The sequence below is a fragment of the Mirounga angustirostris genome, unplaced genomic scaffold (assembly GCF_029215605.1).
Source record: "Mirounga angustirostris isolate CCGP_5_RB_7025 unplaced genomic scaffold, mMirAng1.0.hap1 SCAF_5, whole genome shotgun sequence".
In the NCBI taxonomy this organism is placed as follows: domain Eukaryota; kingdom Metazoa; phylum Chordata; class Mammalia; order Carnivora; family Phocidae; genus Mirounga; species Mirounga angustirostris.
In genome coordinates this window covers 59,727,737-59,755,389 of record NW_026991713.1, presented here as the reverse complement: position 1 = coordinate 59,755,389, position 27,653 = coordinate 59,727,737, and the positions used below count along the sequence as shown (strand labels likewise).

Below are 27,653 nucleotides of genomic sequence, written 5' to 3'. Positions count from 1 at the left end.
GGGTTCATCCTTGTGGGCCAAGCCTCCGAGCGCTGAGGTTGTCCACGCGCCTGATGCTTATCTCTTACTGACTCCACATGGGACTGAACTTAGAGTCCAAGCCCACTGGAGCTCTAATGGTCCCTCTTTCTCCTCTCTGGCTTTCCCTCTTGGTGCCTGGTCTGTGGGATGGGCCCCTTTCCCTGGTTCCCCCAATCTGCTCTCTAGAATTGGGAGGTGGACAAGCTGCAAGGCCAGCCAGCGCTGTGTGTGGGGTCTCCCATGCGGGGATTCAGAATTCAGAAGATACTACCCCCTTCTGAAGCCGCCTCTGGTGTCCGCGTGTGGAAGGGAGCATCACTAGATCTGTTTTGGTCCTGGCCAGAGTACAGCATCAGCTGCCTGGACCGAAACGCAGCGGCCTGGAAGCGGCCAGGCAGGCAGGTGGGCTGGAGGTGCCGACTGAGGCCACCAAGGACCAGTGAGCTAGGCCCTGGAGGATTTCAGGTGAAAGATGGGACTCCAGGATTGTGGAAGGGCCACAGGCACCCATGAGATGGGGGAGGGGAAGCCACCTCCCGCCAGGGAGTGGGGCTTGCCACGGTTCTTAGGAACTGATTTGGGACCACAGTTGAGTCTCATGTTGGGGGGATGCACTGATGCCCTGGGGTGCAGCCTGGGGCAAGCGCCACAATCTATGCTTTGGAGTGGTCCTGGACTGAGGGTTGGGCAGGGAAGTGGCCAGCCCACACTGTGGGCATTTTTGCCCATCAATACCTTGCTGACCTCATTGTCCAGGGCCTTCTGGCAGCAACCTCCAGTTGCTGGGATTTTAAAAAAGTTGTTGAAAAATTAAAAGTCAGACCAAAACTAGGAAAAAAAATTGAACTTCATGCCTTACTTTTAGGGGGAAGAATATTAATTCTCAGAAGCCTCTGTTGGGAGACCTAGAGTTTCCTGGACATCAACTTCTTTGACATTCTTTCTTGCCTTCTTTTTTGTTTCAAGGAAATAAAGCCGCCACTGGCTCCTTGCAGCCGCCTGGCTCACTTTTATGGTGGCCCTGGAACAAACTTTGGTGGTCAAATTCAAGTGCTCAGGCCCACAGCTGGCTCCTCACAGGAAGCGTACCCCTCCCCACTGTCGGCCTCTGCAGTACAGAATTTGCCTTGGGGGCTTAGGCCCCACATCGCCCTGGAGACCAGGATGGAGAAGGAAGCAGGGCCCTGGGGGAACTGGGAAAAGCCGAAGCCGAGACTCTGAGCTCTTATCCCCACCTCTGCAAGGGATAGGGGTACCTCTCTCTTCCCTCTTGCTGGTTCCTATCACTGTTTGGAGAACATTTTGCCTCCAATAAACTTGAGTTTAATGAGGTCAGCATGAACCCCATAAAAGCCATAGTCCATAGTTCCCCATCATTATAATTAAAAACGCTAGCCCCAGGTCACCCTATAAAAAGAGGTAGAGGAAGGAGGAAAGCAACAGATTTTTCTTCTTGCAGCTCCTCACTGACGGAGAAGTCCCACACTTGAGCAAAGCCGCAATCTAGTTCCTCTTTGCCATCCTTTAAGATCTGGCCAGGACTAAAGAAGGGCTCAGGAAGTATGGCCCACCAAATAATGGGTAGAGGGGTATCCTTGGGTATTCCAGAGCCACCCCAAGAATGAGACCCGTGGCCAACGTGGCTCCACTCCAGGTGATGCTGTAAAGGCTGAGCAAATTTGGGAAGGCAGGAGGATTGAGAAGGAATGGATTTGGGGAGTTATATCTGGGGACATGAAAAAATTTTTTGTGTCTTCTCCAAGATCTGGTTTTGGGGCCTCAGTATGTGTCACCAAGCTCTGCAAGGAAAATCAAATCCAAATAGTATTTGTAAAGTAGAAATCAATTTTAACCAAGAGTTAGGGGTTAAAAGAGGGTTTGGGCTATTTCTGGCTTTCCCTGAATCCTTGCAGGGCTTCAGTCCTCCCCTCCTGCCTGAACAAATCATGCCCTGGTAGCTCCTCTTTGGATCCAAGGTTGCTTTCTGCCTATGGCGATTGCTCTGGCCCCTTGGATCCAGTCCAGAACCTTTCAATAAAGTGATTCTCAGCTGCCTGGATGTGTCCCATGGTGCCCAGAGGGATGAGAGGCGAAGGAGGGCAGAACTACTGAGTCCACCTCTTGGGCCACAGATGTCTAGGAGGCTGGTGGACATGGAAGAGGGCAGGGAAGGGCTGAGAAATGGGAAAGAGGCACCAAGGCCTGCCTACAGCCCCCTGGGAGCAGGGCTGGGGGCCTCCATTAGGGAGTGGTCCTTGGCCCTGCCCTGCCCACCCAGGTTCCTCAGCTCCCTTCCACTCCCCTGCTAGTCTGTCCAGCAGACCCACACCTGGCCCCACTGCCCACCTCCCAGCCCCCAAATCATTTAAGGATAGGAGCCCCAAACCCAGCCCCCCCATATCCTTCCTGGACCCTGACTCCAGGCTTCTTTTCGGCCCCCAAGCTGAGGCTGAGCCCCCAACCCAAAGGACCCCAGACAGAGAAAATACATGGCTCTCATTCCGATCTTTATCTTTGGGGTTTGAGATTTCAAAATCCACAGTGGATGTAGCTTTCTGCACATTGATTGACAATAAAGGCAGGCATGAAATATTCACCCAGGGCCACTCTCTCATACTAAATATTTAACACAACATTAGAGAAGGTTTTTCCCCAGACTTGGCCAGGCACCGGCTGGGCGGCTGGCGCACTGCTTACCACTCGTTTATGACTAATCTGAGTCCCTAGCCGCAGGCAGCACAGCAGAGCCAGACAAAGTTGGGACCCTGGCTTGGTGCTGGGCTGCCTCACCTTTGGAAAACTTCCCATACTCTTCTGAGGAGTCTCTCCAAAGGGGAAGGGGAGTCCTGACACACAGCCCTGGCCAAGAAAAGAATGGACTTCTTCAAACTCTTGTAAAGAGGCGCTGGCCCTCTGCGGGTTGGCAGGGTAAGAGTCCCTGAGAGTTGGGAAGGATTCACATCTCCCGCGGAACCAGGCGGTGGGGAAAGAGGTCTTCATCCCCACCTCAGTCTTGGGCTCATCATCCGGAGGAGGCAAGACCCCCCAGAGGTGGGAGCCCTCCTCCTTCCCTCAATTCTGGGGTGGGGGGAGAAGCAGCTAGAAAAAAATACAATTACCCCCTCCCCGCCACCCCCCCCACTGCCCATCCCACCGCCCACCCCACCCCAACCCTCTCTCTCCTCCTTTGCTCGCTCTGTGGAATGGAGAGGAGGGGAGTGACGAGAGAAAAACGAATACAAATCTGCAATTGATTTTCATAATGTTTCTGCGGTGTTTGCAAACCAATCGCCTGAACGTCCCCATCTTACCTAAGAGAGAACCCCTCCTACGTCTGCGAAGTGCTCCGAACTGATATATGACAATATCTACTTTGGATCACGTGCTCAGGGAGAGAGACTAAGACGGATAACGCGTCATCTCGCCTTCCCAAATTTTCCCCCCTCGCTAGATCGGGTCCAAAACCTCCATCTGGAGCCGGCAGGAGAAGAGAACGATGTTTAACTCGGTCAACCTGGGCAACTTCTGCTCGCCGTCGCGCAAGGAGAGGGGCGCTGATTTCGGCGAGCGAGGGAGCTGCGCCTCCAACCTCTATCTGCCCAGTTGCACTTACTACGTGCCCGAGTTCTCCACGGTCTCCTCCTTCCTGCCCCAGGCCCCCTCTCGTCAGATCTCCTATCCCTACTCAGCCCAAGTGCCCCCGGTCCGGGAGGTCTCCTACGGCCTGGAGCCATCCGGCAAGTGGCACCACCGGAACAGCTACTCCTCCTGCTATGCGGCGGCCGACGAGCTTATGCACCGGGAGTGCCTGCCTCCTTCCACGGTCACCGAGATCCTCATGAAAAACGAAGGCTCCTACGGCGGCCACCACCACCCCAGCGCCCCGCACGCAGCCCCCGCCGGCTTCTACTCCTCAGTCAACAAGAACAGCGTTCTGCCTCAAGCCTTCGACCGTTTCTTCGACAACGCCTACTGCGGGGGCGGCGACGCGCCCGCCGAGCCCCCCTGCCCAGGCAAGGGCGAGGCCAAGGGGGAGCCGGAGGCGACCCCGGCCTCGGCACTGGCGTCGCGGGCTGAGGCGGGGGCCGAGGCCGAGGCCGAGGAGGAAAACACGAATCCCAGCTCGTCCGGCTCAGCCCACTCGGCGGCCAAGGAGCCGGCCAAGGGAGCCGCCCCCAGTAGGTAGCAGCGGCCGGGACACAGGCGGGCAGCGAGGGAGGGAGCGCGAGAGGGAGGGCGAGAGCAGGGGGGAGGCGAGGGGAGCGGGGACGGCCTCGTGTTTTGGGTCAGTCCGATTTTATGTGGAGTTTTATAAGCATTCAAAGGATTTTATTATAACCTACAAAGCCCTCTCTCCCAACGACTCGACTTTTTACGATGGAGAAGGGGTGGGGAGGGAGGGAAAAGGGCTCTTTGGAAAAGCCGGGTGAACCCCCCTCCCCGTTATCTCCCTCGGTCTGTGAAATTTTTAAAAGCGCCACCATCGCGAGCGATATTAACTTTGATCGTGAACTTAGAAGAGCATTTAAGGAAGGATGGGGAGCCGGGCTGCCGGGGGGGTGGGACGGAGGGGAGGGGTGGAGGGGGAGAAAGGGGAGGGCGATGGAAAGACAGGGAGAAACTCAGAGAGGGGGAGTGGTAGGGGAGAGGCAATGGAGCAGAACCTGAGACCGGAGAGGCAAGCCAGGACTGCTCTGCTTCTTTTAAAAACTATTTTTGAAATGTTCAAACTATGTGTTCACGGGTCCTTGAGCAGAACCCCAGCAAGCCGGAAGTCATGGCGACAGGGGGTGGGGAGAGGCGGCTCAGGGCTCCGCGCGGCTCCAGGCCCGGGTCTCAGTGTTTCCCTGCGGTCCGCGGCCTCAGCGCCGGCCTAGCCCGGTAGCGTGGAAGGCGCGGCCCTCCGGGCGTCCCGGGGCGCCAGGGCCCCCGGAAGCGGCTCTCGGGTGTCCTTGGTGCCTGCTCGCTCGCTTCCTCCCCGTCTCCACACTGCTCTCGCCAGCTCTCACTTCTTCCTGCCTGTTCTCCGCGGTCCCCCCAGATTTCTGCGGGAGGGGTGGGTGGGTGCTCAGAGCCACTTGGAGGGCAGCGCAGGAAGGGGCCGAGGACAGCGGTTGAGCCGGCGGGCCCCCCGGACGCACTTGGCCCGGCTGGTCTCCTTCTTCCCCGGACTCCACCAGCCGGGGCTCTCGCCCGAGGGGAGGGGCGGTGACCCCGCGGCGGCCGCGGATCGGTCGAGCCAGACCTGGCAGGGGGTCCCGGGCTTGCCCCAGCCCTGCGGCCCGAGCGGGGAAGGCAGGCCGGCCTGGCGGGAGGGCTGCCTGGCGGTGGGGCTGGGAGAAGGGTCGCCGAGCGCTCAGCGGGCTGGGGTCGCCCGGGTCTCACGTGTCTCTCTCCCCTCTCCTCGCACTTGTCCCCTCCCTCCCCTCCAGACGCCCCCCGCACCCGCAAGAAGCGCTGCCCTTATTCGAAATTCCAGATCCGGGAACTGGAGCGAGAGTTTTTCTTCAACGTGTATATCAACAAAGAGAAGCGGCTGCAGCTGTCCCGGATGCTGAACCTGACGGACCGACAAGTGAAAATTTGGTTTCAGAACAGAAGGATGAAAGAAAAAAAACTAAGCAGAGACCGGCTGCAGTATTTCTCGGGAAATCCTCTGCTGTAACCGCAGACCGGGCCCTTTACGGGGAAGGGGGAAAGGGGGAAAATTATTTTATTTTATTTTTATTTTTTATTTTCTAACTCGCCTTCTTTCCGCGGGTGGAAAACTGGACTGTGGCCAGGGCTGGCCCCCACTGCCATCGCCCGCACCTCTTTCTGGAACCTCCTTCACCTTCCGTCTGACTCGCTGTGGGACAGGGACCGGGCCTGGAAAGAGGGTGAAGGGAAGTGTCTAACCCACGGCGAGTGGACATCGTTGGCGCCGAGGCCAAGACTCTATTTAAAAGAAAACACACCTCGCGACAACGTCTTGCTGCTCGGATTGGGTGGGGGAGGGGCGACAGTAGTAGGCGCCTGAGCGAACAAATCCTTGAACTAAAAGCCTTCCCTTGCCCAAGTGATAAGATCTGCTAAGACACCGTGTCTGCGAGGGGAGACTTCTTGGGCTCCCCACCCCTACCCCACCTCGCCCCACTGCTAGGGGGCAGCTAAATGTGATCCTGCCTTGCTGTGAAATTTCTGTACCTTCGACCTGGTGTTAGGTGTGCAAAGTCCGTGTCCTACCTCCGTCTGCGCCCAGGCCCCGCCTGAGCCTAGTTGTTCTCCCCGTGAACGTGTAGAGCCCTCCTTTGAAATTTCTTAACTGGTGCATTGAGGTTTCCTAACCTATTTCCAAGCCGTGCCCCACTCCATGGATTTATAGCTATAGTCTATGCAGTTGTTACCTCCTTTTTTTTTTTTTTAAGGAAGAAAAAAAAGATTAGGTTGGAGGAGGCAGGAGGGAGGTGGGATTGGGGGCCTCCCCCATGCTGGGGCCTGAATTTTTGTAAATAAATTTCACAAGCATTTCTTTCTACCCAGAGGGGATGGGGTGGGGGGGGAGGACTCACCTGGAATGAGATTCAAATCACCCATCTCTCTCCATGAGCGTGAGTGTGCGTGTACGTGTGCAATCCCCACCCTGCTCCCGTCCCAGAGGGATTGCTGTGAATTTTTTTTTTTTTGGTGGCAAATAAAGATATTTCATTCTGTTCAATATTATGATTTTATTTGACCCTTTTATTAGCCCCTCTCCTCTTAAAATCCTCAATGCTCCCAAGGCGGAGGAGGAGAATGGTGGGTAGAGGCCAGCTGGGGAGGACAGGCGTGTGAAGGTGAGGTAGGCCCGAGCTGGTGGGCCTGCACCCTCTCCTCGCTGGCAGGGGCAAGAGCCTGGCGGTAGCGTCGTCCTGCTCTCAAGCTGAGGACATTCCACGGCTACTCTGAACGCTCTCTCCTCTCACGTGCAGCTCGAGCTGCGTCCAAACGCCCAGCAACGCTTTCTGTTTAAGTACACGTTTGTTGTGGAGTTAATTGTAACCATCATCGAATTTAAATTTATAGGAATTTTCTTGGCTCCACCACCCTCCTGCCAGATGTCTCCGTCTGTCGCAGTTAAATGTGCAGGGTTGAGGGTAGGGCTTTCTTTTTTCTCTCTCTCTCTCTCTATGAGAAGACTGCATTGGAATTTTTATATACAGTTTTGAAGGAGGGAGGGGAGAGGAGGGGAAACCAGCCCCCTCCCTTTCCTCACCGAGGCTGGCCCCTGAGGGTGGGAAGGTGGGGCTGGGCCCCTTCCCCTCAAGCACAAATGGCCAGGTTCCTCCAGACACAACAAGACGCTAGACTGGGGCCACCCTGATGTTTGTACATTGGGTCTCCCAGAGTAGAAAGCCCCAGAGATTTGTTTTGTAAGGGGTTGGCATGCGGTGGGGCACTGGGTAACTGGGTGACCCTTGGGGACATTCGCCATACCCATCTATATTTGCTACATGAGTCCTTTGTTTTTTGTGGGTTTTTTTTTTTTCTGTAAAAAGATAACCATAGTCCTTTCAAGTGCTTTCAGCGAGGCCCTCTGGCAGTCTCTGTTCCAAATTCATTATTTAGGGGCAAAGATTTGGAACCGGTTTCTCTCATCTTTTCCCTCTCTTTGGAACTGTTCTTATATAATTCAAAGAAAATGTTTTTGTCAATACGATTCTGTGGAATGACAGACAAAAGCACCCCGATAATGGGCAATCACATCCAGGCTCCGGCGTTGTTTTTGATGACAGGGATCCATGCAGCTCAGCTATCTGAATCTGTAATTCGTAAATGTGAGTCTTGAGACAAAATCTGAAAGCTAAGGTGTATATAGAGCCCCACAATTCCCTTATGTGCTCCCACACAAGTATTTTAAGTTGGTGTGCCTCTGTGCACACGGGAAGGAATCTTATATGTATGTTTTCGGCCTGTGCTATGGAGTAAACCTGACCCCATGCACATCTAGGGCTTGTGGCCTCTGGGGTGTGTAAGCACTGGCGGTGTTTATCAGTGTCAGCAAGAACGCAGCTGAGGGCGCTGTGTGTGTGTGTGCATGTGTGTGTGCACGCGCAAGACCTCTCTCGGTATGATATTTATCCCCTAGTCATATCAAGGAATATTGGCATGCTGGCCATGTTTCCTATAAAATAAGATGGGGATAACTCTATGAAGCAAACCTGTTTTTAGAGCAAAATGATAATCTCCAAATGGATTCGGATTTTGGAGAAAAATATCTAAAACCCACAGCTATCACTTGCCCTGCAATATGCAGCCCAGAAAAGATCCCTGGCCCCAGAAGGGATTTCGGAAGGCAGGGGGTCATAGTGAAAGAAAAACAAAGGCTTCTATGACCCAGGCCCAGGAACCTGCCCGTCCTTGGCGACCATCTAAAAAGAGAAAAAAGGGGTCTCTGTCCCCCCCAAACAAACCCATCTTCTGGCCCCTGGGATGTCCAACCCCCCTTGCACTCTGGGCTCAGCCTCTCTGGGTAATCCCCTCCAGCCAAGGCGCTGCCCTGGAACAAAAGAGCTTCGTCTAGACGCCGCCATAAAGCACCCCCCATGCCTCTAAACCCAGTTTCATTTCACCCTTAACGACCCAGTCTGGCCTGTGTTAGAAAATGCTTCCGCTCTAAACAGTAAACAAACCCACAGTGGATAGTCTTGGCTCCCCCAACACACCCCAGACCCCCACGCCATTACCCTCTTGCCCCGCATTTTCCCCCTCTTCTCCTCCAGCTTTTCTCAGCTCCCAGCTCCCCAACCCCCTCCCCCCCCCAGTAAATAAACCCGAGGCCGAGTTCAAAGTTTCTCGGAGCTAAGGAGGAATGTTGGTTGTAAAAATCCAAGTTTATAGCGCACGTGGGAGTTTACAAGGGTATTAAGTGGTGTGGGCTGAGAGAGAGCACTCTGGGCCCCTCCCCCTCTCACTATGGGCTTTAGGGGTACAGGGAGAACCTTGAGGACTTGAAAAGAGAAACGGCTTGGGGCCAGCCTTGTGTTTGGGGTTTCTTTGTCCCTTAGACCCCTGGGTTGCTGAGGAATGGGGATACAAGGGCCCCTTAGAAGTAAGCACACACAGGCGCTTCTGAGAGGAAGCCCACAGGTTTTAGATGTCCCGGATGGAGAGGGTGGGCAGCTCTGCTTTGGGAAAGCAAGAAAGTTACAGACCAGGTGTCTGAAAGGTGCACAGACATGGGGATACCTAGAGCCTGTTCTCAACCAGAGGGAGGAAAACTACCTGGGGCTAATTTCTTGAGTGGGCTGAAGGCAGAGGGGGTTTTCTCACCCGAGCAAAGAAGAACTTTGAACTTCAAGAAGTCAAGGGCGCCACCTCTTCCCTTTCCCCGCCCCCTCTCAGGAATCTGTACGGCAATTCGTTTCTGGGCCAATATTCCCTCAAGGGGGCAGTCCCTGGGGTTTCCTGGTGCCCAGGGCTGGATAATACTGTTTGCTGAACCCTTCCTGCTCAGAGCCCGCCAGAACCCTGTGCACGCGACTACACTCTTTATTATTCATATAAACCTTTGGAAAGGCAATGCCCGGGAAGTTTTTATAACTTTGTTTGGCATAAAAGTTTTACAAGATTCCTCCTCCTTTTTAAAAAAAACTTAAAGTTTTGGTCTTGCCATGGAATGAAAGCTCAGGATCTTTAGGAGGTTGTGGGGAGAGAGGTTCTGGGGCCCTGGTGGGGGAGGTGGTGGCATCTGAAGCTGCCTCTCTCTGCCTAAGGCAAAACAGGCTGAAGGCTGTAGTCAGTCTTTTCCTGAGGCCCACCTTGGAGCGAGCTTTGGGGTCTACCAGCTCACAGAGGCTACAGGCCTGCAAGAGAGTCCTGGCCACTCTGTTCTTGAGACATACCCTTGCAGACCCCCAAAGTTGGGCAATGTCAGCAGGACCAGACCTTCCCCATCACTCCCTCTTGTTCTCCTGCAGGCATCATTCTCTCTCTCTTTCTACACACACACACACACACATACACACACACACACACCCCAAACACTCCCTCAACCCACCACACAAAGTAGAGACCCATAACCTTGACTCAGACCGCCAACTTGAGAGAGTCTACACACACAGCCTTGCATCCCTATTTCTTGCAAAGTCCACAGTGGGTTTGAAGAAAGACAGAATTCAAAACGCCAAGAAATTCCTGCCCGGAGGTTCCAGAGGACTGCAAGACTGTAGTCCGGAAGCACAGAGAACAAAGGTGCCCATGTGGGGACATGGCTTTGCGTTGCTAAGCCCACGGGTGACCCCCTCAGATCTTGACGCTCATCTGGGACTGACAGAGCCCCCACTCCATCATTCCCCCTGACTCCAGCCTTGGGGATGCCACTTCGGCTCAAATTGAGCCTATTTTAATGTTCAGCTCTGGAGGCCAGGACAAAGATGGAGCAACTTCTCCAAAGACAGGCCTGGGGGACAAGCCTCCTTGGAGGTAATGGGACCAAAGGTACCTGAGCCCTGGGACCGGATGCCTCAGGGAGCCATCGGGGCCGGTAGGAATGTGCCCCCGCGCCAGGTTTTCCTTCCCTCTGATGGCAACTGCTGAGGCCTGGCCGCCGGCCACTGCAGGCCTACACTTCGCCTTGTGAGGAGCCGAGTTATTAAGGCTGAAGGCCGGAGAAGGTCAACTCCAAGCCTGAGCAGTGAGGCTGCAGAGAGATGCACCCGAGCCTGGGGCTTTCTCCTCCCTGAGCTCTGCACAACAGAGAAAAACAAGAAAGGCTAGGGGGGACCAAAAGTCAAGGGGGAAGGAAAGCAGTGAGGAGGAAAGAAAAGAGCCAAGAATAAATTGTGTCCTAAAGAAAAAAGGAAGAAGGAAATGAAGAAAACAATGAATTAAAAAAGAGAAAAGATCAGGGGAAAAAATGAAGGGAAAAATGAACTGCAGGAAAAGAGAGAAGGAAAGAGAAAGAGAAAGAAGCAAATACAGAGAAAGAAGGATGAAGAAAAAAAGGAAGGAAGGAAGAGAGAGAGAAAAAAGAAAGAGAGAAAGAGGGAAAAAAGATGCAAAATGGATCTTCGAAAAGGCATTTAGCCGGTAAGGGAGGAGCGGGGGTTTTCTCCGAAGCCAGCCAGCCCAACCACAGCCCTGACTCCCCACTGGAAACCCAATCTACTGGGGCAACTTGGGAGCAAATCACTAAAGTGGGGGGCCAGGCTTCCCCCCACCAAGACATCCTCCCATCTGTTTCCTTCTCTCAGAGCTTCTTTCCGAAGTGTTTGCTGTCTGGTTTCAATTCAGGAGGCAAAGTTAAATAACTGGCCGCCCTTCGGCGGGACAAGAATGGAGTTGGGCTGGCGCAGGTTTATCAGACTTCAGGATGCGGGGATCGTGGGGAGCACGTCTCTTAGGTAAAGGTGAATATTTGTGGCTGTGTGCCCACAATGAAGCGCAAGTTAGACAAGTACGGAAACAGTAAATTCCGTAGCATCTAGGGGCAAATGTGTACAGCGTCCAGATGTGAGAGGGACTCTGATGGCGGGGCTTCCAGGGAGGCTGCGAGATCCGGAGTAGACCAGAGGCCCTCCAAGGGTCCTGGGTCTCCCATGTCTCTCTTGTACCTGTTTGAAAATCTCTCTGTTGGGCTTCTGAGCATTCTGCAGTTTGCCTGGTATTTCCCTGCTCCCAACTCAGTCCGGGCAGAGCCCGGTGTTAGTGAAGGAGAAAAGCAAAATTTTCCTTCAAGTTTTGGGTTGAGAATAATTTTTCTGGGCCTCCAAAACAAGAGGAAAAACGCCTGCAACTTTCCCCGCTGGTGTGATTTTATTTTCCATTTCACTTGAAGAGATAGATTTCAATACACCAACTTTACTATTATTTTATTTTATTATTTTACCCCAAAGGGAAAGACGCTCTTCCTTTTTTTCACTCCACCTTTGGAATTTCCCAGACGATTTCTTTAACCTGTTGGGGAAACTCTCACTTTCCTTGGAAAACTCGAGGTGTTTCTGGGGGCACGTTGAGGGTTGGCACCAGGGTAACAGCCGTGGTTCCTTTCTGTTCGTTGAGCACTATATTTTCCTTCTTCTGTTTTCACATGGGGACCCCTAGTGCCCCAGCCCTCGGCCTGCCCTCTGGAACCACCGATCTTCCTGGAATATGCAAGAGATCTTCCTGGAATATGCAAGAAGCGAGCAAGGGGCACCCACCTCCGCTCTCTGGCTCACAGTTCTACAGGCAGCAGGAGGCCCAGTCCCCCGTCTCTGCTGTTCTTCCAGGTTCGGGGTAGCAGGAAGAGTGCCAGGACACTTGGGGTGGGTGGGATTGGTCAAGATGTAGGTGCAGCCCTGGTCTGGCCTGCCGCCCCTGGATTTTCACAGCCCCAAGTTGAGGCAAGAAGGGGACCCCCGGAGCCAGGCATAAGCACAGGTCTCTCAGCACTCCCAGAAAGTTGGGAAAATGGTTTAACAGGCTGAGAGTAGCCATACAGACTTCTCTTGACCCCAACCCAGTTCCTCAGGGGCGCGGGCCCGAGGGTCTTGGCTCTGTGGGGTAGGACCGGTGGGTGCCTGGCAGCGGCAGCAGGCGGGATGGCCGTGGCAGCCCGAGTGCCTTTGAACGCCAGGCCGGGACAATAGGATGGAAACGGCCTTTGCTCGTGGCCTCGGGAAAGACCGAGCCCAAGGGGGCAGGGCTGGGACCCACATCCGACTGTACTTTCCTGGACCCACTCAAATGCTCCCCTCGCCCCCTGTCCTCACCCTCACGTCTTCCTCTCTTTCGCCTCCACTGCGGCGGAATCCCAAAGTCTGCAAAACCCCAAGTTATTCAAGTCTGCGTCCGCTCTCCGCTCGGGGTCTTGTTTAACAGCTCCGGGTTTGCGTTTATCCTGCGTAATTAGAAGCAAACATTTGTCCCACCGGGGGTCCCACTTAGGCTGATGAATTTGATTTCTTTTTTCATTAATGGGCCGTGTTTATCATACTTCTAATTATTTCAACTTTAAACACTATTCGTTCTTGTGAGGAGGTGAGAGCCCAGGCGGGAGGCTCCTTCTCCCGGGGGGATTATTTCCATTAATAAGAAGAATTCTGAAGCCGCTCCAACCCCTCCCAGAACTGAGGTAAGGAGTGAGTTTGGGATGGGGGTCGGGCTGGTAAGGAGAGACAAGCCCTGAGGCGGAGGGACTCTGCTCCTCTCCTGTTGGTTCTCCAGCTTAAGTCTTGGGGCTTGCTGTTTTTTGAGAGGTAATCTGGAGTTTGTCTTTTTCACCCTCCGCCACCGCCCTCGCCCCCTCCCAGTCTAGGCTCAGATCCTTCCCCTGTGAGGAGACTCTTGGCAATCTTCCACCCCCCCAGCCAGATCCCAGCCTGGCCCGGCAGAGGCTCCAGGAGCCCTGGCCCGGCCGCCAGCTGCTAACACCGAGAGAAGTCAGGAAAAGCTAGGGTTGACCAAGCGGTACCTGGGTGTGGAAGGGAGGGCCCAGCAGACCCCCAAACAGGGGGCAAGGGCAGGGGACTGGGATGCCAAACTCCACGGACAGGAACACCAGGCGGGAAAATAAAGGAGATGTGAAAGAGGGGGGAGGGAACCCCCCAAAGCCATATAATTCTCAATTGCTTTGGTCTTTAATTTCATCGCCCCATAAATGAGGAAATATCAGTTCCCATACTAAATTTTTATCCCCGGCTGATAAATATGACGGGGAATTTTCGTTGGGTCCTCGTAAAAGCGAACAGTTTCGATCAAACTGGTGGGGAAAGACTTATGCAGATAATACAAACAGAGTGGCCATAAAGTCTCTGCCGTTTCCCGCGGGGTGGGAGGTGGGACAAATGGCTCCCTGGATTGACGGCTGCCCAGGGTTTTCCCAAGTCTTGTCTGGGGCCTAAACAGCCTAACCTTGCTCCAGCCAACCCCTGTGCCGAGCCCACGGTGACCCCTGCAAATGAAAACACAAAACCATTTCTAATTTCCCCTGGCTGGCCCTGCAAGCGAGTCACACATTATACATTTTCTGCCAGTGTTCCCAGGGCCCACGGATCCCCGTGCCTCATCTCTTGCCCCCTGGATGAGGGAGTTCCGTGGATTTCCTTCCGAAATCCTTTTCTAGCGGCCGCGGGCTTGGGCCTCTCTAGAAGCAATCCAGCCTCCGCACTCCTCCACGCCAGGGTGCCCGGGGCACCGGTCCTTTTCTGGCCAGGCTCCAGCCCTTTGGAAAATCGAAACCCGAGGCTTCCTCCATGGGAAAATGCGGGGCGACCGGAAAGACAAGTTATTTTCCAGATTCCGTTTCCTGAGGAAGGGGTGGAGAGTTTAGTTCGCTTTGGGAGAAAGGAGATGGAGAAACGGAAAGAACTATTTAAAACATACCTTGTCCCTTATTTCTCGTTTTTCTTTTTAAAAAAATAATAAAAACCACACAAACACGCTTGTTCCTCTTCTCCATTCACAAATGCTCCCCAGCTCGTTCGCTCTGTAAAGGACACTGCTCCGGGTCGGATTTTGTCACATCTGGTGTCCTAGTTTCCCGTGTGATACGTGACTCCCACAAACCAGCCGAGGCCCTGCAGGTTCCCTCTTCCTCTCTGGGAATATTCCCTGTTTTAGTGGGGGCAAGGTCAATTGGAAAGCAAGGGCCGCCAAGGCCTGGAGCAAAAAAGCCGAACCGACTCCAAGGCCAAAGCCTTCCAAGCCCCTGAGATGGTGACCCAGGAGCCGCCCACTGCCAGGCCCAGACTGCATTCCCGGGTCGGGGAGCCGGCGCCTCTGGTCTCTGGCTTCCTCCTTCCTCGACCCCTAGATCCACTGGAAACCTCCTTTAACCTCCTGGAGCAGCCCTGAAGTGATGGTGACCCCCTCCCTCGTCCATTCCAGACCCTGGAGATTCCCCCCTCAACCCCCACAGGGAACTTGTAACTCAACTAGCTTCCATGAAGGGAGGTCCCCGAACTGAGCTCCCAGGGCAAGCCCGGCGAACCCGGACGCAGGAGAGCAGAAAGTTTAGTTCTGTTTGGGATTCCTTAACTTTTTCCTCCCTTTCTCTGCCCACTGGAGCCCTCCCCACCCTCCGAACCTCACCCCACACCCATCCCAAGGGAAGAAGCGGGGGCGAGGGCCAAGGAGAGGAAAAGAAGAGGTAAAAGAGAAGGGAAGAAGTACCTGAATCGTGTCTTGACCTTTTAATTTGAATTTGACTGTTTTGAGTCCCGAGTTGCCTTGCTCTCTCCCTCTCTCCGGCATGTCCCCCTCTCCGCCCCACTCTCCCCAACAGTTACAGGCTGGTTCCCGGATAAACAAACCCCATTCTCCCTAGAACCCCCCCCACCCTCCTCCACCCCTCTCCTGCCCCTGCCGCCCCGGGGGCGCTTCCTTTGTTCGCGGGGAAGGGTTCCGGCGCCCCTACCCCGAGGCGGCTGCTAGGTGGCGCTGTTACTCCACGCTGCGCGCTCCGCCTGCCGACAACTTGACCCCGCTGACGTCACGGCCGTCTGAATCATCAAGGCCATTTTCAAATCCCATTGGTCTAGCCGTCACATGGTGAGGACCGAATGCGCGGATAATTATGGAGCTGATATTCCCCCCCCTTCTTTTCCCTCCCGCCCCTCCAACCGCCCCCCCTCCCGGATGGGGAAAAAAAAAGATGTCAGCTCCTCCGCTGTAGTATTGCTCCTTAAAAACCCCTCTCTCTGAAAATGACATGCCCTCGCAATGTAACTCCGAACTCGTACGCTGAGCCCTTGGCTGCGCCGGGCGGAGGAGAGCGCTATAGCCGGAGCGCAGGCATGTATATGCAATCTGGGAGTGACTTCAACTGCGGGGTGATGAGGGGCTGCGGGCTCGCGCCCTCGCTCTCCAAGAGGGACGAGGGCAGCAGTCCCAACCTCGCCCTCAACACCTACCCGTCCTACCTCTCGCAGCTGGACTCCTGGGGCGACCCCAAAGCCACCTACCGCCTGGAACAACCTGTTGGCAGGCCGCTGTCCTCCTGCTCCTACCCACCTAGTGTCAAGGAGGAGAATGTCTGCTGCATGTACAGCGCAGAGAAGCGGGCGAAAAGTGGCCCCGAGGCAGCTCTCTACTCCCACCCCCTGCAGGAGTCCTGCCTCGGGGAGCACGAGGTGCCCGTGCCCAGCTACTACCGCGCCAGCCCGAGCTACTCCGCGCTGGACAAGCCGCCCCACTGTGCCGGGGCCAACGACTTCGAAGCCCCTTTTGAGCAGCGGGCCGGTCTCAACCCGCGCGCCGAACATCTGGAGTCGCCCCAGCTCGGGGGCAAAGTGAGTTTCCCTGAGACCCCCAAGTCCGACAGCCAGACCCCTAGCCCCAGTGAGATCAAGACCGAGCAGAGCCTGGCGGGCCCAAAAGGCAGCCCCTTGGAGAGAGAAAAGGAGCGGGCCAAAACCGCGGACTCCAGCCCAGACACCTCGGATAACGAAGCGAAAGGTAAGGCTGCCTGGGCCGCGGCGGCCCGGCTGGGACGCTCGGACACTTGGTCTGCGTGGCCGGGGCTGGGGCAGCGGGGAGGGTTGGGCCGAGGAGGCCCTGGACAGTCCAGGGAATGCGATCCCTGCTTGCGACTCGTGTCTGCTGAGCGCCAGGCTGGTGGCGCGTCATTTGGCTAAGGAAGGTAAGCGGCAGAGTGGAGGGGCCGGGCCGGCAGCGGCCGGGGGGCGCCGAGACCCGGGAGGGGTGCGCACCGCGGGCAGCCTGCGGGCGCCTGCTGCTGCCCAGGGCTGATGACGGCTCCCGGGCGCTTGCTGGCTTTGGTTTGCTTGCTCTATGGTGGTGACTTGGGGAGCTGATGTCCCTCGTTCGGGTCAGAAGCTTGCAAAAAGCTTAAAATGGCGATCTTGGGCCAGGGACTGGGGAAGGCTTGGGAGAAGGGGGATTTCTCTTTACTGCGTTTTCCCAGTAGAAAATTGTTTCCTTCGAAGCGCGATTTGTTGTTTGTGGGTCTGATTTGCGTGTGTGGTGTGCGCTCCTGCGGTTTGGGCTCGGCCGGGGGGCCTCGGGCAGCGGGGGCTGGGGTGGAAAGAGGTGGAGGTGATGGGCTGCCTGCCACGGCCCTCCTCCCCCAGACGCCTGGCTTGGGATCGGCGTTGGAACAGGGCATTTGGAATGTTGTAAGTTTCTTGTCTCCCCTGTTAAATTTCTTCTTCTTTTTCTTTTTCTAGTTAAATTAAAAAAATATTTTTTCGTTCTTTGCCCAAAGCAGCTTACAAATGAGTGGTTGGGAAATTTCTGTGTGCGTGGCAAGCGGTTTTCTCCTGAAAGGGAGTGTTGCTTTAGTTGGATTTCATTGTGATTTTGCCTGGAAAGAGAAAGCCTAGCCAGAGTTCAAGCTCAGGGTTCAAGATTCATTTCTGTGGCAGGAACTGGGGGCCTCCAGGACCTTTCTCTGACGCCTGGAGAAAGAATGTGGAGGAAACGGGAGCAGTGGAGGGAGCCTGAGGGGACCGACTTTCCCTGAAAAGTTGGAGCAAAAAGCATCCAGAAAGGCCCAACTGGGAGGAGAGGAATAAACCTGTTTCCCATGGCACTGACTACTGGAGGCTGTATATAAGTGGGGCTCGTTGGATGTAGAGGCAGATGAGATCCTGAGAGCTGAGCAGACTGGGGATGGCCTGGATCTTGTGGCGCTTTGTATATGGATGCGGCGCACACGCGTGCCTGGCGGCGACCTGTGTCACACACACACACGCCTCTCGCATGCTTCGCGCACACTCACGCATGCCCGCTCACACACACACACACACACACACACGCACTGTTTTGGCGGGCAAGGGCAGAGCCTTGCTCTCTTGGGTCTCCTTTGCAAAGGTGGCCTTGGCAAATCAGCCCATAGAGAGCCCAGCCAGAAGATGAGCACGGGTGTGTTCATGAGGCTGAGGGAGGGAGTGAGCTACCCACACCCACGAAGCTTCCCTGTGACACATGTGCAGCAGGAAAGCTTAGTTTTGTGCCCTCTCCCCAGACCCTGAGCTTTGTTGGGAAAGAATTCTAGGGTAGGAAAAGCTGTGTCCTAGCCCCACCAAAAGCAAAGTCAAGGTTAACAAGCCTACCTCCCAACACGAACTGCCCCCATTCCGGTAGGCTCCCCTTTCTCCCCTGCCCTCCCCACAACAACCTAAGCCCTTCCACCCCAACTAATCCCTCTCAGTCTGCATTTTGCCTGTGCCCTTCTTGCCTCCACTCCCCCCCCCCCATGGTGTCTCCACCAGGCCAGAGGCAAGAGGGCTTTTGGCCAGACTTCCCAATTTGTAATTTCTCCCTTCCCCCAAAACCCAACAACCCCAATGAGAAAATGAGAACCTTTAAACAATTTGGCAAGAGGCTGCAGGTGCAGAGGCGGGAGCAGAAGTAAGAAGATTCAGACGTCTTAAACTACAGCCTCAACTTTGCCTTTTTTTTTTTTTTTTCCCCTGGTGCCTCTCGGTTCCCCTAGGGCCCCTGCCTCACTCCCCATCAAGATGAGATCCAGGAGTCTGGCAGTTCCTTTTGGCAAAGGCGGGAGATAGAGTATAGAGCCACCAGCAGCCACCTTTGCAGGGTGCCCTTCTTGGGTCTCTGGACTCTGGGGTTTTTTTCGTAGGAAGGATGGCCAAGGGTTCTCCTGCTGCTTGAGGAGCAAGGCTGGTCCATTTCAGCAAGAATGTGTACCAGGGAGAGAAGCTGTCAATAAGATAATGGGAAATACACACTAAATCTATAGCATCTCCTTCTATCAATAGACACATGTGTACAGATGTGTGTGTGTACATTTGTGTAGGAGTGTGTATCTCTACAGGAATATACATGTACATACAGGCATTCATATCTATAGAGACTAGATGGAGATTTCCAGGAGGCTGCATTTCCTCAGGATATCTCTCTCCCTTGACCTTAGGTCCTATGGCTAGGGCAGTTGTCTGAGGACCCCTCAGCATGCCCCAGAGCTGTTGCCCCTGACCTCCGCTGCCTTCACAAGCAACCCGGCTTCAGCCACTCACACCTGGGGGAAATGGCCAGGAGAGGAAGAACTGGCAACGGGAGATTGAAAGGGGCAGAGTTGCTCTGTGGCACTTCAGGTGGGAACAAGGGCTGGGGGTCTGGTACAGGGACAACTGCAATGGCCTCTGGCCATAGGGACTAAGGCCACGTCCCTCTGTCCCTCCACTGAGTTGAAAGGGGTCAAAGCTCTCTGGGAATTGCTCTAGGCAGCAGGGTGCACTCTGCAACCCCGCCTGGGGCCTGGGAAGCGCTTTTCCTTCTAGTTGGATTTTTCCAGAACTGGAATGGAACAGAGAGGAGGGAGGGCCTGGTGAGGTTGAGAGTGCCCGCCAGGGTCAGGAAGCTGAGGGAGAGTGGGAGTACTCAGAATCTGCTAGGTCAAGGTGGATTTGGGTCATTTAATTAATAAATGCTTTGGAGGCAAGAGCTTTCTGTCTTTCCCCATGTAAGTCTAGACCCCAAAGAAATTCTAAGAGCCCTGAGCCCAAGAGGACTCCACCAGCCAGGCCTGTGGGGTGAGAACAGCTCCCCTGTGCTCCCTGAGCCGCCCCCACAGCAGGCCGGTCAAGGCTGCAGCATGCTGTGAGGGTTTGCCTCTTCGAGGGATACTTATGTAAATAATGTTATTTTTAACAGAGGAGATAAAGGCAGAAAACACCACAGGAAATTGGCTGACAGCAAAGAGCGGAAGGAAGAAGAGGTGCCCCTATACTAAACACCAGACGCTGGAATTGGAGAAAGAATTTCTGTTCAATATGTATTTGACGCGAGAGCGCCGCCTGGAGATTAGCAAGACCATTAACCTTACAGACAGACAAGTCAAAATCTGGTTTCAAAATCGCAGAATGAAACTCAAGAAAATGAACCGAGAGAATCGGATCCGGGAACTGACCTCCAATTTTAATTTCACCTGAGCGCGCGGCCTCCCCTCCCCCTCCCCTCTCTCCCTACTCCTTCCTCTCCCCGCCCCTCCTCCCTTTGTGCCTGGTGGTATATTTTTTTTTCCTCCCTGAGTATAAATGCAACGCGCCTGCAAAAAAAGGCAAAGACCTCAGACTCTCCTTCCAAGGGACCTATGGTTCGTGCTGCGAAGATGCATCCACCTCAAGCATGAGAAATGGGGTGCCGGGGTGTGGGGTGTGGTGTGCCCGCATAGATGAGGGTGGGAGTGTGGCTGGTGTGTGTGTCAACCCCTCACTCACCCACGCACTCACACACACCATCCTGTCCTCCATGCAAAGTTAAGGTCGAATCCACCCGATCATAGGGGGAAAAAGAGGAAAAAAAATCAACCGGAGAAGGTCTGTAATCTCGCAGAGCACAGTCAGAATCGCTCCTTCCTTGCTGCATTTCCTCCTTAGGATAATAGACGTTTTGGAAAGTTCAGCTAGTGTTTGTGTGTTTGTCCTAGCGCCCAGCGCCTCCACCAAACCCTCTCCGTGTCTTTACCTCCCAGTTGCTCTGAGAATCTGCTTGAAGTCTCGTATTTGTACTGCTTTCTGCTTTTCTCCCATCCTCCCAAGACCCCACACATTCCCCCCGCCACTGACACCTCAGAAATTCCATCCAGAGGAATACAAAAAATTTTAAAAATTAAAAATAGAACATAGTGAAGCAAAGACAGACTGCCCCTCCCCCTTTAAATATCGCCCTGTCCCTGTCTGGGAGTTGTGTTATTTAAAGATATTCTGTATGTTGTATCTTTTGCATGTAGCTTCCTTAATGGAAAAGAAAATCCTAATAAATTTCCAGAATCGTAATGTTCAAATGGGTGGTTTTTTGTTTTTAAGTGTTTTTTAGCAACACCCCCACCCCAAAAGAGACTGAGTGTGTGGATGTGTGTGTTTTGTGTTCGACTCATCTCCTAGAGCCTTTCTAGAATGTCTCTTGGCGGGTTTAATGTAAGTGAGAGACCATAACGTTGATTTAAATATTATCCAGGTGACCACAATAAGTCAAGGTCATAAAACAGTAATGTCAGGACGGTCTTGGTGCGCGCGAGAGGTGGATTTTATGATCTGCAAATATAATGTGGTGCTGCAGTAAAAGATGCATTTAAAGGTGACTGGAGGAGGGAAAGAGGCAGAGAGCAAACTGCAATCTTGAGGAGCAGACGGATCTGATTGCCTGGGGTGCTGGGCCAGGCGCACCCCACCGCGGCTGGGGGAACCCCAAGAGCCCCCCACCTATCCAAAGAGAGGAATAAACTTAACCGCCGGAGGGGGACGAGGAGCTCAGCCACCCCCCCACCTCGACAGCAGCAGCAGAAGCCCGGGCGGAGGCAGGAGGAGGAGGCGGCGACAAGGTAAGAGAAGCGGTTTCTTGTTCTTCTCTTGGCGGCGGAGTGGGGACCAGCGGCATCCCCAGGTGCCCGGCGGGCAGCGGGCACAACAGGGAGGAAGGTGTTTCGGGTGTCCGAGCCTGCTGAGAGCCCAGGCTTGCCTTGTGGCCGCTGGCAGCGGAGGGCAGTGGCCGGGAGCTCCTTCTCCTCCCCTCCCCGACCCGCTGCCGTGGGGTTCGGCGGTTAAAGGGGTAAATCGGTGGTTTTTGGCTTCTTTCTCTGCGCGGGCACTTAGGGTTGCCTCGAGGTCGACGCATGGATCTAGATGTCGCTCAGTCTGGTCGTCTGTTGGGGGAAGAAGAGGGAGGGTGGGCTTGAGAGGGCTAGAGCTTGAAGCTTAGGTTTCCTGCTTTCTGCTGGTTTGGATCTGAGCCTTATTCAGGCTCTCAGTCCCCACGCTCCCTGGCCGCGGGGCTTTGCCAGGCAAGTGGCCTGATGGGAAGAGGGTCTGAAGCACAGACTCCTTGGGTCGGCCACCCGGCCACCCATAGAGGCAGGGAAGCAAAGCAGAGCTGAGAGAGGGAGAGGATCAGAGGGAATCCAGGAGGAGAGCGCAGGAGAGCCAGATGGACAAGACAGGGGACCCAGCTCAAGAGTGGAAGGACACTCCAGCTTCCCCCAGGGCCAGGGCCAGAGGCAGGGGAATAACTCCACTGTGGTGCTGGGGGCGGGGCGGGGGTTTGGCAGCTGGAGGTCCCATTTCACCAGAGCTTCCCTGAGCAATTTGCTTAGACCAGACGCTGTTGAGGCAGTCAGACCCCCTACCCACCCAGCCACCCAAAGTCTACTCTCTAGTCCTTAGGGAGGTTGTGGGGGCGGAAAGGGGGACGGGGCTGAATTTCTTCCTTCCCCAACCCCCTTCCCTTCTCCTCCCGATAGATGCAAAGCCGAATCTCCCGCCCTGCTCGCTCAGCTGATCTGTGGCTTAGGTAGTTTCATGTTGTTGGGATTGAGTTTTGAACTCGGCAACAAGAAACTGCCTGAGTTACATCAGTCGGTTTTCGTCGAGGGCCCCAACCCACCTACCCCGCTCCTTCCCTCCCTAGTGGGACTGCCCCACAGCCCCCTCCCAGATAGGGCAAAATGGGTACAGACTGAGGAGGGCAAGCTGTGACTGGGGCCGCAGGACAAGTCTGGGGAGCCCCGCTTTATACTGTCCACTCCTCAGCCTGTCCCAATCCCTGTGACTGAGGGAGAGGAGTTTTTCCTGCAGCTATTGTTTCCTGGGCCCAGCTGATGGAGACAGACAAAGAAAGTCTAGCCAATTCCAAGGAAATTGAGGAATTTGAGTAAGAGGTGGCCTAGTGGGCCAGCTCAGTTGGGCAGCAGGGTGGGGCAGGATCAGGAGAGAGAAGAACACAGAAAGAGAAGGGAGTCTCTGGAAGGGCTAGCTTTTCTCACCTGCCAACCTCCAAAGACAAAAACCTGCCTCCAGTTGGCTGGGGCTGGAGCTTCCCCTTAGACAAGTGGAGTGCCTTGTGGGGGGGAGGGGGTTCCAAGAGTTGGGGAACTCTGAGCACCAGCTCAGCCACCTCCCCTTCCCTTTCTATAGCTCCATCCCCATGAGAAGGGCATATTTAGGGTATTAGTAGGTTAGAGGAAAGCCATCAAGTCCAAGTAGAACCCCCCCCCCACCCACACACACCCTACTGGGAAACATCAGGGCAGGAACCTGGCTCTAGTCTCTGTGTAGCTGTCTGTGGCCCATACGCTTTGGCCTGTTGTGTCTCTGGCTATCAGGCAGCTGCTTGTCTTTGCGCTGTGTGGAGATGTCTGGGTGAACGGAGGCTGCCAGCGCTCACCATTACCATATTTTGTTGGGAAGGTTGTTGGCTGATGCCAGGGGGAGGAGGGGAGGATAATGGAGTAAAGGAGAATCTGAGCAATGTGAAACTTTGCAAAGCTTCTTCCCCCCTCCTTTCCCCACCTGGTTCCTCAATTCTGACCCTGGTTGCTAGAGAGAAGAGGCTTCTCTGCCTGCGGAGAAAAATGGGAGGGGGTCAGGGAGAATGGGGAGATACACCCCTGTTCTCAGAGAGACTGGGAAAGAGAAAGCCAAAAGGAGAAGGACAGGCTCCTGGTTCTCTTACTTTGGAATTATTATGATTTTTAAAGCGTTATAAACTTTGAGACAGGGGAACAAAATTATGTCCCTGTTACAAAATATATACACAGAGTTATATATTTTCACAGTGGTCTGCTGGGGGGATATATCTAACCTTGTATATGAGTGTGGGTCTCTGTTACTCTCTGTCTTCTCCAGACTCTCTCAAATTCCCAGTATATTTTTACAAGCATACTTTGTGTATTTTTTTCTCTCTCTCTTATACAAAGAGATTTCTTTTGACCCCAAGGAGGCTAGAGGAGAAAATGGGAATAGAGCCTTTCTTCTCCCTAGCTGAGTTTGTTAGTCTGTCTTTCTGTCTCTCCCCCAGCCCTTTGTGGGAGAAAATAATCTCTTCCCTTGAAGGGAAATGCTCAAATCTCTCTATGGCTCCCGGGGAAATAGGGAGGTTTTCAGAGAGGAAGGCCAGCTGGTGCAAGGCAGGCAGGGGCTCCCCTGGTTTGGGAGCCCCTAGCAGTCTCTGAGCGTTCAAGCTGTCAGAATCACAGGGCCAGTTGGAGTGAAGGGAGTCCCAGGCAGGGGCGGGGTGTTCAGGAGTGCCTGGCTTGGAGAGAGTGTCCCTGATGGGCCGAAATTCACCAATGAACGACTTTTGCGCTTTGAGTCTCTCTCTGCCCCCATTTCCGTTTCAGTGTCGGTGGGCTTCTGGGGGGGTGGCCACAGAGCCATGAGTCTGGGGTGTCCCCCTTCCCAGATCCTGGGGAATGGGGTGAGTTCTCATCGGGCCAAGGTGAGGGGCAGTCTGGTGGCCAGAGTCCACCCCGGGGCCCTGGGACCATAGATTATGGCTAAAGCGATGGTGATTATTTATTCGCTTCGCTGGAAGGGAGTCTTTAGAAGAAACAGCGTGAAGAGGAGGGAAAAAATTATCTCTCTCGTCTGCGGATATTAAGATGGATTTTTATTTCTTAAAGGACCCTCCCCGCCGAGAGCGCATAAGCGTAAACTTAATATATGCTCCGCAGCCCAACTCCAGAAATCGCAATAAAAGTTAAAACCTCCCCTACTGGTTTTTTTTAATTATGATATGGGAAAGAGGAGCAGGATTTATAGAGCTGAACTCCTGGCGTGTGAGTGTTTAAGACTTGCGGGAGACGGAGGAAAAGGCAAGAGCTCACCAAGGAGAGCCTTGGTCTCTGAGATAACTCGCGGGCTGCTGGGGCTCCGGCTTAGCCCGGCCGATCCTCTGTGGCCTCCCCGGGACCTCGGCTCCCCGGCTCCCCGGCACCCTCCGCCCGGGCCCACGGCCTTGCCTCGGCTCGGAGATACAGCCTTTCTCGGGAACAGGTGAAGGGCAGCGGCGGCGGGGGGCTGCGGGCTGCGGGTGGGCACTGGGCTTTGTGTGGGTCCCGTGCAGGGGAGGGGGTTTGCAGTCCGGGGCAGGGTCGCGGCCCGAGGGTGGCCCGGCGGGCGCCTTGGCTACGAGGGGTGTCCGACCCGGCGCGAGGGCTCGGACAAGGTGGATTGTGTGTGGACTTTGGCCGCAGACGGAGCAGAGCGGGCTCCGGGGCGGAGGCCAGCCGCGAGGCGGGCAACCGGATGTGGAGTCTGTAGGAAGGACCTTGAGGTCTGTGTGGTGTTTGGGCTGCCGGGGGGCGGCGGCCCGGAGTGTGGAGCGCGCAGGGCGCGGGGCGCGGCGGTCCGCGTGGGCGAGGCAGCAGGCCCCGCACACCTCTGCCGCTGCAGGGCCGGGTCCTGGGCGTCTGCACGGAGGCCGGCCAGTGGTCAGAGCATGGAAAATAAACGCGGTTAAGGGTCTTTCTTTCTTTTCCACATAAGAGGTCCTTTCTTTCTCTCTCTCTCTCTTTCGGAGATACCTGGATTTGGTCCAGAACAGGTTGCCCGCGGGAGGGCCCCGCGAGCGGCAGCGCGCGAGGGAGGGAGAGAGGGAGGGAGGGCGAGAAAGAGGGAGGGAGGGAGGGAAGGAGGGCGGGCAGCGGCGGCTGCGGTGGCCGGGGCTTCCCTCCCCCGGCGGGAGGCGGCTGCCCTGCATCTGTGGCCGTGGGGAGCCGAGGAGCAGGTAACGAAGGCGCTTCCCGAGGCGGGATTGGACCAAGCCAGAGGGACCGAGTCTTCCGGGTCTCTGCGCAGCGCCCTGGAGGGGAGAGAAGGTAGGGAGATCGGCGCCCGGCCGGCCTGGCAGAGAGGCCTCGGGAATGTTGAACCTGTATTTGATTTTAGGCTCACACTCATGTTGTGAGTCTGTCTGCCTCCGGAGACGCGGTTTGCCTGCCTGTCTGTCTGTCTGAGACGTCCCAAACCCTAGGCTCTCCTTCCAAAGGCTGAAAAAATCGGGAAATTTCGTCGGAATGTGCACTTTCATTCATTGGATTCTCGGCAACTCAGCGGGGCTGGCTGCTGCGCCCCCAAGTTGGAAGGGAGCTTTCCTCCAGCTTTCTGGTTGCCGGATCCTCTGGTTCCCTCCGCCATGGGCTGAGTTTCCGGCTCCAGGTTCGCGGGTTGCCCTGAGGTTTGAGGCCAGACAGCTCCTAGTCTGGCAGGGAGGGCGGGGGAGAGACTAGCGGCTCTGGCCCCTTAATTGTACTTCGGGCCCGTATTGTCTCTCCTTTCGCCACCTCGGCTTCCTCAGTCTGGGCTCCAAAGTCACTGCAAATTTCCTTGCGACACACACACATCACACAAAGATCAGGTAACAAGGCGCCCCGAGCCATGGGGGCTTCAGGCAGAGAGCACCCCCAGTTCTGGGGCCGCTCCTCCCTCAGCCACTCCCCAGGCTGGGAGACCAGACCGGGTTGGGGGAGCCGGAAATAGCCCCGTTTGCTGCGGGGCGGGAGGGCGGGGGGCCGGCGGGAATGCAGGCCGTGGCGTTGAGAGGGCCACGTTCACAGGCCCTAGGGGTTTCACTCCTGCTGGGCTTAGGGCCCTGGCTCCTGGCGTGTAGGGATCCCGGATACCCACCTGGGGTGGGGGCAGGACGCGGTCTCCTCGCGGCGGGCCAGGAGAATTCAGTTTCTGCTTCCAGCGCAGGCCTTAGCTCGGAGGAGTTGTGTGTGGGTGTGTTTTTCCCAACAAAGAGGGATCAGGAGCGAGAAGGGGGGAAAGTAGAGGGGAACCGAGGAGGGGGCGGGGAGGGGGAGAGGGCAGCCGAGAGGTGAAATGAGCCCATTTCAGGGGGAGAAGGAAAATGAAAGCAAATGGAGCACGGCCTCCTCCGCGCGGGCGGGTGCTGACGAGCCCGGGGAGTGGGGCTCCCTGCCTGCGGCGGCTGGGGACCGGGAAAAGCCTGTTTTAAATTTAATCCGAACTTGACGGTGTGGATTGAACCGGAGGGAATTTAAATCACTAAGAGGGAGGCGCAGGGCAAGGGGAGGGGATGACTCTAACCTGTCTGTCTCTCTGTCTGTCTGTCCTTCGCATGATGGTGCTAGCTTGGTTGTGGTCGCAGCTGTGCAGGTCTGAGGTGATGGAGTAAGGGTGCCCCTCCCCCTTAGGGGGATCTCCTGTGCCTAGTGAATTCTTCTGGGGTCGGAGGCAAGCTCTAAGAACCAGAGTGAATGCAGAGCTGCAAGCTAAAGCTGGGGTATCCCCCCCCCCCAGCCAACAGGGACTCCCTGTGTCCTCCAGTCCCTCGGGTTTGCCCCATCGGTGCTGAGGAAAATTGGAGGGCGTGCTGGGGGGTGACAGGGAGTCTGAGAATCTGGGAGGAGATGCAGCAGGAGTAGGTGAGCCTGGAAAGACAGGCCCCTCCTTATTGATGCCCCCACATCCACAGGCCGGGGTTTGGGGCTAGCCTGAAGTTCTGCTTCAGAGCCCTGACCTGCCATCCCACCTCCAAATGCAGAGACGACTGGTACAGCCCACATGCAGTTGTGGAACCCGAGGGACCTCGGCCTGGGGAACTCAGGGACGCCCAGCCCCTTCCAGCCCCCCTCCTCGGGACTGCTGCTCTCCGCAAGGCCTAGGCAAACCGGGGCATCCGTGGGGAGGGGGCTGTGGGCGAGGCCTGCTTCCTGATCCACAGCTGTGTCTGGGCCTGAGTGGGGAGGGTCTGAGTTTGCGCTCTCAGGCAAAGGCGACAATCTCCCCTCAGTTTCACGGGGAATTGATGGCAGCAGGGAGCCTGGGCCGGGTGATCCGGGCTGCCCCGCTGTGGCTGCCTCTGCTGGGTGGGCAAGCAGGGTGGGCAGGCAGCTCAAGAGTTGAAAAAAAGGTAGTGGCCAAGGGGCGTAGGACAGAAAGGGGCATCTGTTTATGGCCACT

The 27,653-nt window shown here is 55.4% G+C and overlaps 4 protein-coding genes and 1 long non-coding RNA gene across 7 annotated transcripts in view; 3 read left to right on the top strand and 2 right to left on the bottom strand.

The window, feature by feature from the left end:
• Positions 1–624: 624 nt before the first annotated feature.
• HOXC11 (homeobox C11) lies at positions 625–6,712 on the top strand. Of its 2 annotated transcripts, none has more exons than XM_064591156.1 (2): positions 625–4,203; positions 5,454–6,712. In XM_064591156.1, exons 1-2 carry the CDS (start codon positions 3,518–3,520, stop codon positions 5,761–5,763), a joined length of 996 nt encoding a protein of 331 aa, XP_064447226.1. In that variant the 5' UTR covers positions 625–3,517; the 3' UTR covers positions 5,764–6,712. The 2 variants fall into 2 exon arrangements, with proteins under 2 accessions (XP_064447226.1, XP_045723778.1); XM_045867822.3 differs by having other exon boundaries at positions 3,189–4,199.
• Positions 6,713–11,795: 5,083 nt separating this feature from the next.
• On the bottom strand, positions 11,796–15,294 carry LOC123843692 (uncharacterized). Of its 2 annotated transcripts, none has more exons than XR_010411511.1 (5): positions 15,136–15,294; positions 14,347–14,574; positions 13,436–14,269; positions 12,735–12,862; positions 11,796–12,125 (listed from the first exon to the last, which is right to left on the bottom strand). It is a non-coding gene; the product is annotated as an uncharacterized LOC123843692 (long non-coding RNA). The 2 variants fall into 2 exon arrangements; XR_010411510.1 differs by having other exon boundaries at positions 11,812–12,125; positions 14,026–14,269.
• Positions 15,295–15,575: 281 nt separating this feature from the next.
• HOXC10 (homeobox C10) lies at positions 15,576–20,726 on the top strand. Its single transcript, XM_045873300.2, has 2 exons — positions 15,576–16,419; positions 19,603–20,726. The coding sequence occupies exons 1-2, from the start codon at positions 15,669–15,671 to the stop codon at positions 19,878–19,880; spliced, it is 1,029 nt and encodes a 342-aa protein (XP_045729256.1). The 5' UTR covers positions 15,576–15,668; the 3' UTR covers positions 19,881–20,726.
• A 3,537-nt stretch (positions 20,727–24,263) lies between these two features.
• LOC129045788 (proline-rich protein HaeIII subfamily 1-like) lies at positions 24,264–26,881 on the bottom strand. The gene is made up of 2 exons (XM_054507025.2): positions 26,778–26,881; positions 24,264–25,527 (listed from the first exon to the last, which is right to left on the bottom strand). Exons 1-2 carry the CDS (start codon positions 26,808–26,810, stop codon positions 24,547–24,549), a joined length of 1,014 nt encoding a protein of 337 aa, XP_054363000.1. The 5' UTR covers positions 26,811–26,881; the 3' UTR covers positions 24,264–24,546.
• The window catches only part of HOXC6 (homeobox C6), a 35,733-nt gene continuing 33,563 nt past the window's right edge, over positions 25,484–27,653 (top strand). The window contains exon 1 of the mRNA XM_054507031.2: positions 25,484–25,543. The gene's annotated coding sequence lies outside the window, so the exon portion shown is untranslated. The remainder of the gene's footprint in view (positions 25,544–27,653) is intronic.

Bases quoted from the DNA above. Each gene is read 5' to 3' on its own strand.
- HOXC10 (XM_045873300.2), top strand. From the start codon at position 15,669: ATGACATGCCCTCGCAATGTAACTCCGAACTCGTACGCTGAGCCCTTG. The intron at 16,420-19,602 runs GTAAGGCTGCCT...TATTTTTAACAG, and splicing joins CTCGGATAACGAAGCGAAAG to AGGAGATAAAGGCAGAAAAC.
- LOC129045788 (XM_054507025.2), bottom strand. From the start codon at position 26,810: ATGCGAAGGACAGACAGACAGAGAGACAGACAG. The intron at 25,528-26,777 runs GTTAGAGTCATC...TCTCCCCTCCAG, and splicing joins ACAGACAGAGAGACAGACAG to GGCGCTGCGCAGAGACCCGG.
- HOXC11 (XM_064591156.1), top strand. From the start codon at position 3,518: ATGTTTAACTCGGTCAACCTGGGCAACTTCTGCTCGCCGTCGCGCAAG. The intron at 4,204-5,453 runs GTAGCAGCGGCC...CCTCCCCTCCAG, and splicing joins AAGGGAGCCGCCCCCAGTAG to ACGCCCCCCGCACCCGCAAG.